Genomic DNA, 12,985 nt, shown 5'->3' with positions numbered 1-12,985 from the left:
TGTCCGTCTGTCTATTCCACGGTAACTCTTGTAGAACTCACACTATTTTAATGAATGAGGGACTGAATTTAACTTGTGACTTAAGAAACATGTCTCACTTCAACTCTCGTAAAAGTAATGAATATAGTGTATATGTTCTACGAGATTTGTCCAAAGTCCCTACTGCTTGCGGTTATAAGTCTCCCTTGAATAATATGATTTTACGCAAAAAAAAAAAAAAAAAAAAAAAAAAAAACTTTAAAAATGCCTGCTTTTTTATGAAACATAGTGAAATTAGTAAGGAATAAGGCGATGGAAAACTACGTGAAAAAAACTTTCGTTTGCTTCAACAATGTATGCTATCAATACTTATTAGCTTTTCAAAACAAAATCCAATCGTAAGTCCTGTTAAATAACTGGCCTCCTCCTCTCTCAAATATCCTATTCTCCTAATCGTATGTAGGATAAATTTTAGTAAATTTACTTTAAATACATATACATAAGCTTTTAAAGAGAGAGATAAGTGCCCTGGATTTTTCGAACAAGACTGCATACATGTAATCAGTCTGTAAGCGAGTCCCGCGATCAGTCATTCCATGATTTCCTTACTCTTCCTGACGAAAGCCGACGTGGTATCTCTATAGGTCGGGACTACTTCCTTATGTACATTCCACCCTTCATTTAATGAGATTGGCTTTCTAGCTGTATCTGGAACTTTCTTAATAAATAAATAAATAGTACCGTAATTTTAATAATATGGAGTAAATTGTAGTCAGTTGTATTTTAAATGAAGTAGAATTTGATGTTTCAAACAAGTTACTAAGTACAGGTGAGTCAAAAGTCCCTTACAATTTGTTATAAAGTAAAAGCGAATGTGGATAGTCGGAATTGGTAATTGCAGGCATACATTAAGCCAAAGGGAATATTTATGGTGCGTGTCAGCTGAAACACAGGACAATGCCTCAAATGTGATTTGTGTATATGAATCCTGTATTCGTTGCTCCAAATGATCAAGATCCGTAATTTTTTCGCCATATACCATTGCCTTTAGGCGATCCCACAGATAAGTCCAATGGTGATAAATCATGTGATCTGGCAGGCCATTCCACTAGTCCACGTCGACCAATCCATCGACCAGAAAATGATGAATCTGTAATCTATAATGAAGTGGCGTCTTATCATATTGGTGAAATAAAGGAAAGTTTCCATTCGGGACCGACAACTGGGGGAAGAATGAGTTGTTCTAACATGTTCAAGTAACGCACTGCAGATAAGGTGTCAAGAATAATCAATGGATCAATGATACGTGTCCACTAGATCCCTGTCTACACCATAATTTTCCCTACACCAACCATTTCACACGGACCTGTCCGCTTGGGATTATCTGGAGACCAGTAACATGATTTTGTTTGTTTAACTCTCCTGTAACATAAACATTTGCTTCATCGGTGTGTAAAATTTGAGATCTTGCCGCAATTGCTTCACTACCCACTCAAAAAATTGCACTCTCCGATCTAGGTCATCCATAGAAAGATATTGCTGCAGCTCCAGCTTGTAAAGATGCCACTTATGCGTCTCTAACACCCTGCAAATGGATGTTTGGCTGATGTGGCATTTCGGTGATAATCGACTTGTGCTGCACTTTGGAAACTTAACAAACGACACGAGCACTGACGTAGCTGTGTCTTTGTTAATTATAGTTCTGGGTCTATTTGTTAGTGGCCTGTGCTTGACTGTACCTGTCTCTTCGAACTTGGTCAGTAAATATGTCACTTCAGCGTACGAAGTTGGAGCATGTTGAGGATGTCATTCATTAAATCAGGAGCTACAGCACGGGCACTTCTACCACCTCACATTTTATCAATCTCGATACGGTAGGCTTTGACTAATGGCATGATTCAGCACCTAGAAATAAGAGTTGAATGTGATTATAACTTCAAAGTTATTACATTTATGTTAAATCTGATTACCCCACTGAAATTCCCTTAAAATTCTAGCCCCGTTTCATACATCAGGTAACCCCGTTCCTATTTAAATGTTTTGAGCGAGATTCAAGACACATTAGACAGCAAGATGGCGGTTGTTCACCTGACACACATACCATAAAGTTTCCTCTCGGCCTAATGTGTCCCTAAAATGACTAATTTTGGGTATCTACACTCGCTTTCATTTTGAAAGGGATGAAAAGGGACTTTTGAGCCACTCTGTATATTGCAAATTACAAATATGTTATTTCATTAGATCGTAGTTTTTAAGACTGTACTTAATGTAGAAGACATTTGATATTTTTAAGAGTGTAGGAGTTTATTTGGGTGCTTATTTTTTATTAACTGTTTTCATTTTATCCTTAATTATACTGAGAATGAAAGACTAGAACGAAGTGACTGAAAATGTTCACTTATTTATTAATATAGCAAGGCTAGTTAAAAATATGGCCTTAAATTTTAGAACTTTTGTGGGGGTATTTGTAATCAAGCATCTTCGCAAAAGCAAACCGATAGCATAATTTGATTTTTAAAGATATTTTTCAAAAAAGACGTTTTAAGAAAATAATTTTCCATATACTAATAACGTTTAGTGAGTGGGAAGCTAAATCGAAATTAATGAAACAGAGATTTAAAAAAGCGGCGAAATCAGTAAAGATTATGTAATGAAAATAAGAATGCTTTTTAATTTTTTTGTAATGTTCTTTTTTATATGGAAAAAGAATATATTAACATTTCCTCATAAAGAAAAATCTTACGTATATTTCATATGGATATAGGTCAAGAAAAACTATGCTGAGAAGTCCAACCACATGGCGGAGCTGTATAATATTCTGACAGTAAAACAAAAGAAAATAAACGAAATGACAGAGGTGATAAGAAAACAGGAAGAAGAACAAGAGAGACAACAAGCACAACGTACAAGACAAGAAGCTCGCATTGCAGAGTTAGAAAAGGCACTCAATGAAGTTATGAAAAGAGTAAGGTAAATAACTTCTTTTTTAAATATATATAGACCCTATATATATATATATATATATATATATATATATATATGTTGTTTTAAATTATCTATGAACAGTAGAAAGTAAGTATTATTTCAATGGAAAGATCGTACGAAGATAAAATTCAGAATGAAACATCGTCTCATTTAACAACTTTAAAAAAAATGTCTTAAAAGTTACTGGTTGGTTCTAAAAATTTTAAAATAATTTTGAGATTATTAACTTCTTCCTTTTTGTATATATTTATTTATTATGAAAATTCCAGATACAGTCCGTAGAGTCAAGGATGATATATTTTCCCAGTACTTCCGGCATAATTTGTTTCCGGTAGGTTCCAAAAATTTGAACTATATGTGGAGCTTACAATGGTTATGTTTTGCGTTTACTTCTAAATATTATAATGAAAGATGGAATTTCAATTTTTGTTTTTATTTGCGAAAGAAGAAACTTCAAAGAGAAAATGGCTGTAAGATCTGCATGAACATAAAATGAGACAAACACATCGACCTATGCTTTCTTTTCCCTCGCAAACGCATTGTTCGGAACTGACAATATGACTTTTAGAACCCTGCACTTAGGTCGACAACAAAAGTGACAAAATTATTTGAGTAGAATGTACTAGAATGTACAATAGCACTAGAATTTATTATAGTCAAACAACTATAATAGTATACAATGATAGTTATAACAAACAAACAAGCGAAGTAAGAATAAGTAGCATAGTGAAGTTGACCAAAATGCTACTCCAGGATTACGTGTGTACTATTCACATGCATGAACTCATTGTATTATTTAGATTCGTAGTCTTTAATATAGTGGACGTTCCGCGACAGGAAGCCAAGAACAAAATGTGTGGAGGACTTATGTGTTATGGTTGCGTCTGAACGGGACTAGTATATAAAAGATTGCTGCAAATGGAATATCCGTCCCAGGCAGGGGCGGACTGTCTCACCCAGATACTGTGGCGATCCTGGGTTCAGTACTTGTTGGTTCTTGTTTGGGAAAGCCAATTTGTGGCGGTATTTTGTTTATTACACACTGATGTATTTTGCTACTTTATTGTTAAAATATAAGTGGGTGGGCGAGTGATAATACAGTGCTTTTGCTGCAGTGGTTAGGAACATTGTTAGGAATGCAGAGGGAGTAAATTTTATAACCATATTTGTAGAAACGAAAGGAGTTTCTGCGTTGCAAAGACGCACACATACATATACACTTTTGTCTGTTTGCGAAGAGAAATTTCTCAGAGCTGCCTTTGTACGAGGTTTACTTAGAAAGTTATTATATATATTTTTTAAACTAATAATAAATGAGTTATCCTTTAATGTTATAATACTCGCAATTGCCAGGTGAGCCAACATGATAAAGACGAATGTACCTATTTCTAGGAACAATATTTTGTTTGAAATTTGTACCATCATTAATGCTAGATAGATGCTTTTACCATTACCTAGTGCTATACTTCGTGTAATTTTTCCATGAATACTGTTCGAAAAATCAACGGAAAGGGTACTTTGATTATATCGGAAATGCTACCAGTTCATGTATATTATGTAAGAATAAGATGATAATGGTACATTCTATGAAAAAGGACAAATTTTATTATGAAATTTTACAAATTAATTAGGAAACATTTATTTGTGTCCCTGAACATTCTCCATTCTAGTGGTTTTATAGAACATGCATGCTATTGAAAATTTGAGTCATGATCGCCACACTACGAACGTGTAAATTCAATATTGATGTTGCATTGAAAACAAATAAAATAATAGGTTAATTGTATATAGTTTTACATCCACAGATAAAATTACTCTGCATTTTGGTTATAGTGCATTCAAAAAGTAAGGTCTGAAAACATATAAAGAGACAAATTGAACGAATAAATTTTATAACAACAAAGTTATCGACTAGTTAAGAAATTGATTATTTTGTGCCATAATGAAAAACTGGTTTCACGTATTTTAATGAAGCTTCATCTTATTTAACACTGTAATGAGATATGTTAAATAACTGTAGAACATGCGTATTCAATTCAATAAGTCTGAATGAAATTTCGTAACAAACGTTAAGTTATGTAATGTAACAAATGTTACACTTGATGAGGTAGCTTTTATTATATTCAAAATAAGCAGAGAAGCTACAGTATATTTACATAAGATCTATATTTTGAAATCCCTTCCTTCTTCATAAACAAACGAAAGAGAAACGGACGCGTGGAAAAGTCTTCACCAATAATGCAAATCTTAGCCACTTGAAGCGCTATGTAACAGTATCTGTCTGATTCCTTAACCCGTAAGTACTATGGACCGTCTCTCAGACCGCTGCAACTTTTCGTATCATTATATCTTCCACAGTCTCACTACTACAAGTAGATCTTTTCGTCTACCTTCCTGTCTAGCAAATGGTTACACATTGTGAAGTTCGTGTTATAATTGATCCCCTGTGCGCGGCGCTGGAGGGGTCGAGCGGTCTCAGATGTACCATAGTAGTTACGTGAGTATTTTTCTGTTCAGTTGTCTTTCGTTATCTACTGATTATCAGCAGTTTTGTGTCTTAACGTGTGGCACGGGTTGCACCACACATCAAATAATGACCCAAAGACTGGAAAACCTAAAATAATCATATTTTATAACATGAGTAAAAGTGGAATGGATACTCTAAACAAAAAATGTAAAGATTACACATCAAGTCGTCAAACAAGACGATAGCCATTGACAATTTTCTTTATGCTGGTGGATGTTGCGTGTGATGTCAATGCGTATGTCTTGCATCAAGTCTACGCTAAGTCCGCAGTGATGACAAGACTTGATTTCATGAAAACGTTGGCAAAAGGACTTGTTAGGGCTCACATAGAACGTAGATTGTTCATCGGACATCTGCTACGAGAACTGAGTTTTTCAACCAAGAGCATACTACAGATTGAAAGTGAGTTTCCCACCGTTGCGCACAAGGAGTTGAAGACGAAAACATAATCTTCTCTCCACTGAGTTGTAAGAGGAAAGCAAAGATATTCGTGTCAGCGGTGTGGGCCGCGGTACAAATTTCCTTGCAGTGCAGAAAAAAAAAAAATAATGTGTCTACCACAAGAAATAGCAAGCTGTCAGAAAAGTTAGTGCGATACTTTCTTTACCGGCAAAAGGTATTTTCTTTACTTTCGACATCATATAAGAACTTAAAATATGTTTTATTCATTACCTTTTCACTACAAAAAATGTAACAGTACAACTATAACAGTACTTTCTTGTAAGTTTTACAAAGCTAAATTTCCATGTTTTTCTCCGTTTTTACTGTATTTTTTATTCTCAGTGCATCTATAAGAACACTGTACTTTAAATTAGTGTTACTTTGACTACATAGTAACGAAGAAAAAAATTGAATATTTCAACAATTACAATTTTAGAATAACAATGAAAGCATTGTTGCAAATTTTGACTATCTTCTCCTTCTCATTGTTTTAAAAATATGAAGCTTTTTTTCCATCGCGAAATTACTATGTTTTATTTTTCTATATGCAACTAAGATATGTAGGATAGCATTTTAAAAAAATATGCAATAAAACTACTATTCAGAAAATGTGAAACAACAATGCGGTCTGACAGACCGTTCCATAGTAGTTACGTGATTATTTTCGTCCATAGTACTTAAGGGTTAAGTCTCTCTGGCAGTGCAGTCACTTAATTACTTACACAGACTGTCTTTAATGTGCGGTAGCAACCCCAATCAGTTGCTCAAGAAATGCTCTAGCTGCGACAAATCAGGAGAGACTTGCTAAATGTCGTAACATCATAAAAAGAATCTCAAGCGTCTGAAATCTGCATTGATAGCTGCTCAGCATTTCAAAAACCGAAAAGTTGTCATACATGTATACAGTCTCAAAAATATTAGGGTGTCATGTTGAATATAATCCTGAATCATATTACGGAAAAAATCCACATGACAGGGTCAATGCTACTCGTAAACGTAATGTATGGAAGTGGGTTTTACAGCGTCATGCTGGTGTAACAAATGCGGAGCAGTTTTACCGAGTTGTAAATTTTGTTTTGAAGATGTTCAAGTGGTTTGTTAAGTACGAAGAGAAATAGGAAATGGCACTATCTGATCCAGGAATCCAACCAAACCGACGAGTGAAAATCGGTCCATCATATTCAGTGAAATTATTCGCAAATGCTGGTGATGTAAAACTGAAACAACACAGACCCTAACATGATATTAAGAAAACTCTTACAGGTCTGATACAACTTATTCTCGAGAAATTGCAGTTGGTGACTATATTCTTGTTAGATATTCACAGAACAGACATTTTATTGTGCAAATCAACCTATGAAGAACATCCATATAATATTGTGTGCAATTCATACAAAAGCGAAAGAAAGAAAAAAACATGTACTCATACTTAAAAACTCTCTTGCACGTATGCTCATCGAATGATGGGTAGGTGATATACTGTTAGATCTAATATATTAGATTGCTGAAATCTCTGTACGTCAGTGAAAAATTATTGTTAACACAAAGCTTGCAGTGTTAGTTGATTTCTTCAGCCAAAATTGAAGACACCAGTGCAAACATTGAATCTATGCTAGTTCAATAATAATTATTAAATTGAGCATACTATTTCGGTTGTTATTAAAGACGAATCGTGTTGCAAGTGTAGAAAGTCCACGATTACTTTCGTTTTTAATATATTAGAGTTGCTAGGGTTTAATTTATTAAAATATTTGTTGCTTGGGAAAGAGTGCTCGAAAAATTAAGTTGTCTCGCATCACCAGAATTATCTTTAATTGTGAATAAAAGTATTGCAAGTAACTTGGTAACGTCTGTTACGATATTGAACGTTTCTTATGAATATGTTTTTATTTTTCTATAGAAAAAGTGTTTACAATCAAAGAAAAACTTCTGTGTTCGTTAGTTCTCTAGCATCTTTACATAACAAAAATATTATGCTTACTTTAGGCGGTAAAGCAGTTGAGTAGAAATATTACTTTCTGTATTTGATACTGGAGATTTCATGTTTGTGCATGTGACGTTTGTTACTATGTTTCAACTTCGATATATCAATAAAATGAGATACTAGAAACATGGACATTTTTCAGTTTTAAACTTTAAACTAGCATTTATTACTATACACGTCTCAAAAATCTGCCTTCTTCAAATGTTTGTTTCGATAGAATAATTCTATTTTTTTATAATTGATATATTTGTATTAGTATTGTATTGGAACATTTTTGGGCCATTCAGAACATTTTTGTGAAAAGTTTTAAATTCATATAGTTGACATTATTGCTTTGTCAAAAGACAAAGTTTGACTTCTAGAGGAAAGCATGAGGAAGCTGCTGCAGATTGTGAACAAAAGTGATAATCATGGTAATTTCCTGAAGTTAGTCTTGTTGGTGAGAAAACATGACCAAATTCTGAATAGTGATGTGATTGTGGTTGTACAAAAGCAAGAGAGAAGAGCATCACAGAAGAAATGACTTGAAATAAAACTGTAAATCAAGTGAAGGGAAGAGATTCATTGATTACATGTTTGTCCAAAATATTCATAAGGAAGGTAATAGCTCATCTCACTCACCAAATTCAGATTGATATTATTTTTGAAATTAATACAATATTCAGGCGGGCTTATTCAATGTTGAGGTTGAGTACACACAAGATATAGCAGAAATTTCTAAGCTAGCGTTATGTGTTTGTTATACACTGAATGGTGAAGTAAAAGATCTGTAATGCTCCGCGTTATAAAAATATTTTTCTTATAACGCCTGTTTATATACATATATTGTACAACTTACTTCTATTCCATTTTTTATGCAATAAAACGAACAAATCCACATTTTGTGTCATCAACGACATAGAACAATGTTGAAATTCTTCTTTGGTGCAGCTTTCCCATCTCTCAGTTACCCCGAATAACTGAACTTGTCTAACGCCGTCATCTCGACATTCGAAATCGAGAAGAAAATTGGTTAAGTTGGTTCGTGACAAGACATACAAGACCGCATGGGATTCACCATTTCAATGCAATGTAGAAATTTTAGAAGAGACATGCAATAAGCTTCTAGCAAGATTAAAGTCTTCTACTCCAATGCTACGCAGGGTACCTCGAGGGGCTAGAGCTACAGTGGCAGACTCTCTGTGCGAGGTATTGCAACAGATTGTACGTAAAAACGACTCAGAAACTTGGATGGATCTCTTCTTTTTTTCCTTACGTTACACTGTGCGTCCCATCAAAAGCTGACAAAGTGAATAATTTAACATCATGGGTTAAACAAAGAGTGCGATGTTGGTCTGATTCTCATTGCGAAGCCCTTCCTAACTACAGTAAAAAATCCTTCAAAGCTCGACGATCAGTAAATTCCACTTTTAACATTAAGAATCGAGAACAAATTATTAGATGGTGATGTCCGCAACGCAGTACGGCTTCTCATCTCAGAAGATACTATAGCTTCTCCGAATGGATCTGTATTAGAAGCATTAAAAGAGAAACATCCAGCTCACAGTCACCCTTTTGAACCTCCCGATCTCATTGAACCCAGTATTGTAGCGCCTAGAGTATCAGCTGACGAGTTTAAGAAGACACTTAAATCATTTCCTTCTGGGTCATCAGGAGGTATGGACAGTCTCCGTCCTTCAATATTAAAGGACTTCCTACTCTCCCAAGCCTGCAAAACTAAAGACCACCTGACTAACGCCATCTGCGATTTTCTCCACCTGATTATTTCCGGTGATGTGCCCACGGAAATTAGACCTATTTTCTTTGGAGCATCACTAATAGCTTTGAGATAGAAAAGTGGCGGCATTCGTCCTATCGCAATAGGCAATGTGTGGAGGAGATTATCAGCCAAAATCATTTGCCATAGAATTAGAGAACCTCTAACACATTTTCTATCCCCACACCAACTGGGAGTTTGCGTCTCACATGGAGCAGAAGCAGCAGTCCAAGCTGCTCGCATGTACTACTCTTTACCACACCAGCAGGAGAAGGTGTTTCTGAAAATAGACTTCAGAAACGCATTTAACAAGTTGAATCATGACTCTATGCTCATACAGGTAAAAAACAGTTTTCCATCAATTTATCGATACGTCCATCAGTGCTACTCGCAACCGAGCAACTTATACTTAGGAGATGAAATAATCCTCTCTCAGCGTGGCGTACAACAAGGCGAACCTCTTGGCCCTGGTTTGTTTGCACTAACTTGACAATCCATCGTTAACAGTATCAATACAGAACTGAACATATGGTATTTGGATGACGGGACTATAGCTGGAGACAAGGAGACAAGGATACAGTACTAGAGACATTAGAAATGATACGTAGACGGGCTAAGGAGATCGGATTGCAAATGAATTTCTCCAAATGTGAGGTCAGCTTTCTCGGAGTTTCCAATGAGCAGTCTAATAATCTCTTCAAGCTGTTTGACGAAGCCGCGCCTGGGATTCAAAGAATTTCGACAGATGACGCCAGCTTATTAGGAGCAGCATTATCTAATGAGGCAAGACGAACAATATTTTTTTTTTAAAAAAAGTTCTAAATTAGAATTCTTCTTTACACGTCTTTCCTTGATTTCAGCTCACTCTGCCTTTTACCTACTACGTGCCTCATTGTCCATGCCAAGGCTGCTATACTTTCTTCGCTGTGCTCCTTCTTGGCGGGATGCTGATCTACTGGAATGCTATGACAACACCTTGAAAACCGGTCTAGAATCTATCTGAATTGTTCACTCAACAATAACTCTTGGTTGCAGGCGTCCCTTCATGTTAACCACGGAGGTCTCGGCATTCGCCGCGCCATGGATTTGGCTATTTCATCCTTTCTGTCTTCATTCTATGGCGCTAAGCCATTGATCGAGACCATTCTCCAACAAGATCTTAGCCTAGTATCGGATTCGGATGTCAACGATAGCATTGCTAAGTGGTCATCTATAGTGGGATCAGATCCCCCTGATCTTAATAAGAGAGGACTACAATCCTCTTGGGACGATCCTCTTATAAATCATCACTTTTCAGCTCGACTTAAGTCATCCGATAACCCAGAAGATAAAGCCAGACTCCTAGCTACATCATCTCCAGAAGCAAGCGCTTGGCTCCATGCTATCCCATCACCTTCTTTAAGATTACACCTTCCCAATGACAGTTTTCGAATTGCCAGTGCACTGCGTTTGGGAGCAGATGTTTGCGAGCAATGCAGATGTCCTGCCTGTAGAAGTGTCGTAAACAAGAAGGGCCTTCATGGACTCTCCTGTACCAATAGTGCGGGCAGACATTCACACCACTCCAGCGTCAACGACATTATCATGAGGGCACTAATTTCAGCAAGCGTTCCTTCTATATGTGAACCGTTGGGATGCAGTCGTGCAGACGGCAAGAGGCCAGATGGTATGACCGTAATAACGTGGAAGAAAGGAAAAGCACTTCTATGGGATTTAACTTGTTCCGACACCTTCGCCCCTTCAAATCTACATTCTTCCTCAGCACAAGCTGGCAACGTGGCTGCTCGCCGAGAAACAGAAAAACGCAAGAAGTATGGCAATTTACTCGACAAATATCATTTTGTCGCTATAGCTATCGAATTGGGTGGTTCATAGGGTCCCGAAGGCCTTAACTTTATAAAAGAAGTTGGTCACCGCATTTATTTATCGTCAGGAGGCACTAGAGCAACATCTTTTCTACTGCAACGCATCAGTATGGCAGTACAAAGAGGGAACGTTGCATCAGTTTTGGGAACGCTACCCTCTGGTAAGGAACTGGAGGAGATCTTTTTTCTGTAATCTCGGCGAAAGTTTGAAAATGCTGTTGCAAAGCTTATCACAATAATGTATATTATTAAATAATTATATATACGTAACAATTTGTACAACAATTTCCTAAATCTGCACAATTTTAACAATTATATATTTTTGTTGATAAAATTAATTTATTATTGAAGTTGTTTATCATAAAAATTAACAGAATTGACATGTAAACAGTACTTTTACCGTAAAAGGATATATTATACTATATCTAAAACATGCAAGCGAACAATTATTTTTACAAATATTAGTACAATAATATTTAAACCTTCGAGTGAACTTTCATATTTCCATAACCAGTGGTCGAAGTGAGGCGGTATGCGGTGGTACGCCATACCGCCTCTGGTCTTTCAGTAATGAGGACATACCGTCTCTAATTTTTCAGTGATCAAGACAATATTTAAATAGCCGGTATGTTGAGTCAAAATCATAATAAAACATACCGTCTCTGCTTTTTTTCCACTTAATGGGTGTTGACAAACTAAATAACTCACTGAAAATTGATGCAAGAAGTATATTCTGAAATTTACATCAATTCTTAGACAAATACTTAGCCTTGAAAGTAGCTTTTGCTTTAAAATTCCTGATGTTAGCAATATTAGTCAGGCATTGAAGCAGCGCTAAGAACTCTTTACTGTCTTATATAGATAGTGCTTTTTTTCCACTTCGAACACTGTCCATAACTGAATGTCGTTGCGTACAATCATGCTCACGGATACAAAATTTCGATTTCCTAAGCTCAGGTAAGTGTTAATATATCAGTCAAGAAAAGTAGTAATGTTATTATATTAGGTTAGGCTTCTAAAGATAAATATGGTAAGTTCCAGAGAATTTCAAGTAAGTATTCTAGATTTCCAGACGATAAGTGTTATAGCAAAGTTATCTCAAAAAAGTAAATGTTTCCATGGATTCTCAAGTAAGTATGTTAGAAGAGTAAATATTTCCATAGGTTTCATGTAAGGTAGGTATTTCAATAGGTTATTCGGTTATGCTTAATTTGTATTCATATACATTAGTGTTGGAAAACAGATTTTAAGTTACGTACTTAAGCAATTGCTTATGTATTCAATGAATTGTATAACTAACTGTAGTTTCAGTATGTTAGTAGAGTGACTTTATTATGCATACATTTCTTTTGGTTGTTGCTAATATTTTTTTTCAGGTTATGAAAATCAAGACACGTCGTAGTGATGCAGACGTTAACGGAATGATCTAGGTAAGTCTTAATAATTCT

At 35.6% G+C, this 12,985-nt stretch overlaps 1 protein-coding gene across 2 annotated transcripts in view; it reads left to right on the top strand.

The window, feature by feature from the left end:
- The window catches only part of LOC145681016 (uncharacterized), a 149,328-nt gene that overhangs the window by 124,794 nt on the left and 11,549 nt on the right, over window positions 1-12,985 (top strand). For both annotated transcript variants that reach the window (XM_081752296.1, XM_081752295.1), the window contains one exon: window positions 2,744-2,949. In XM_081752296.1, coding sequence (XP_081608422.1) covers window positions 2,744-2,949 — 206 coding nt within the window. The remainder of the gene's footprint in view (window positions 1-2,743; window positions 2,950-12,985) is intronic.

Source organism: Thermobia domestica, chromosome 3 (assembly GCF_964235325.1).
Source record: "Thermobia domestica chromosome 3, izTheDome1.hap1.1, whole genome shotgun sequence".
Lineage (NCBI taxonomy): Eukaryota > Metazoa > Arthropoda > Insecta > Zygentoma > Lepismatidae > Thermobia > Thermobia domestica.
This window is presented reverse-complemented; position numbering and strand designations above follow the sequence as displayed.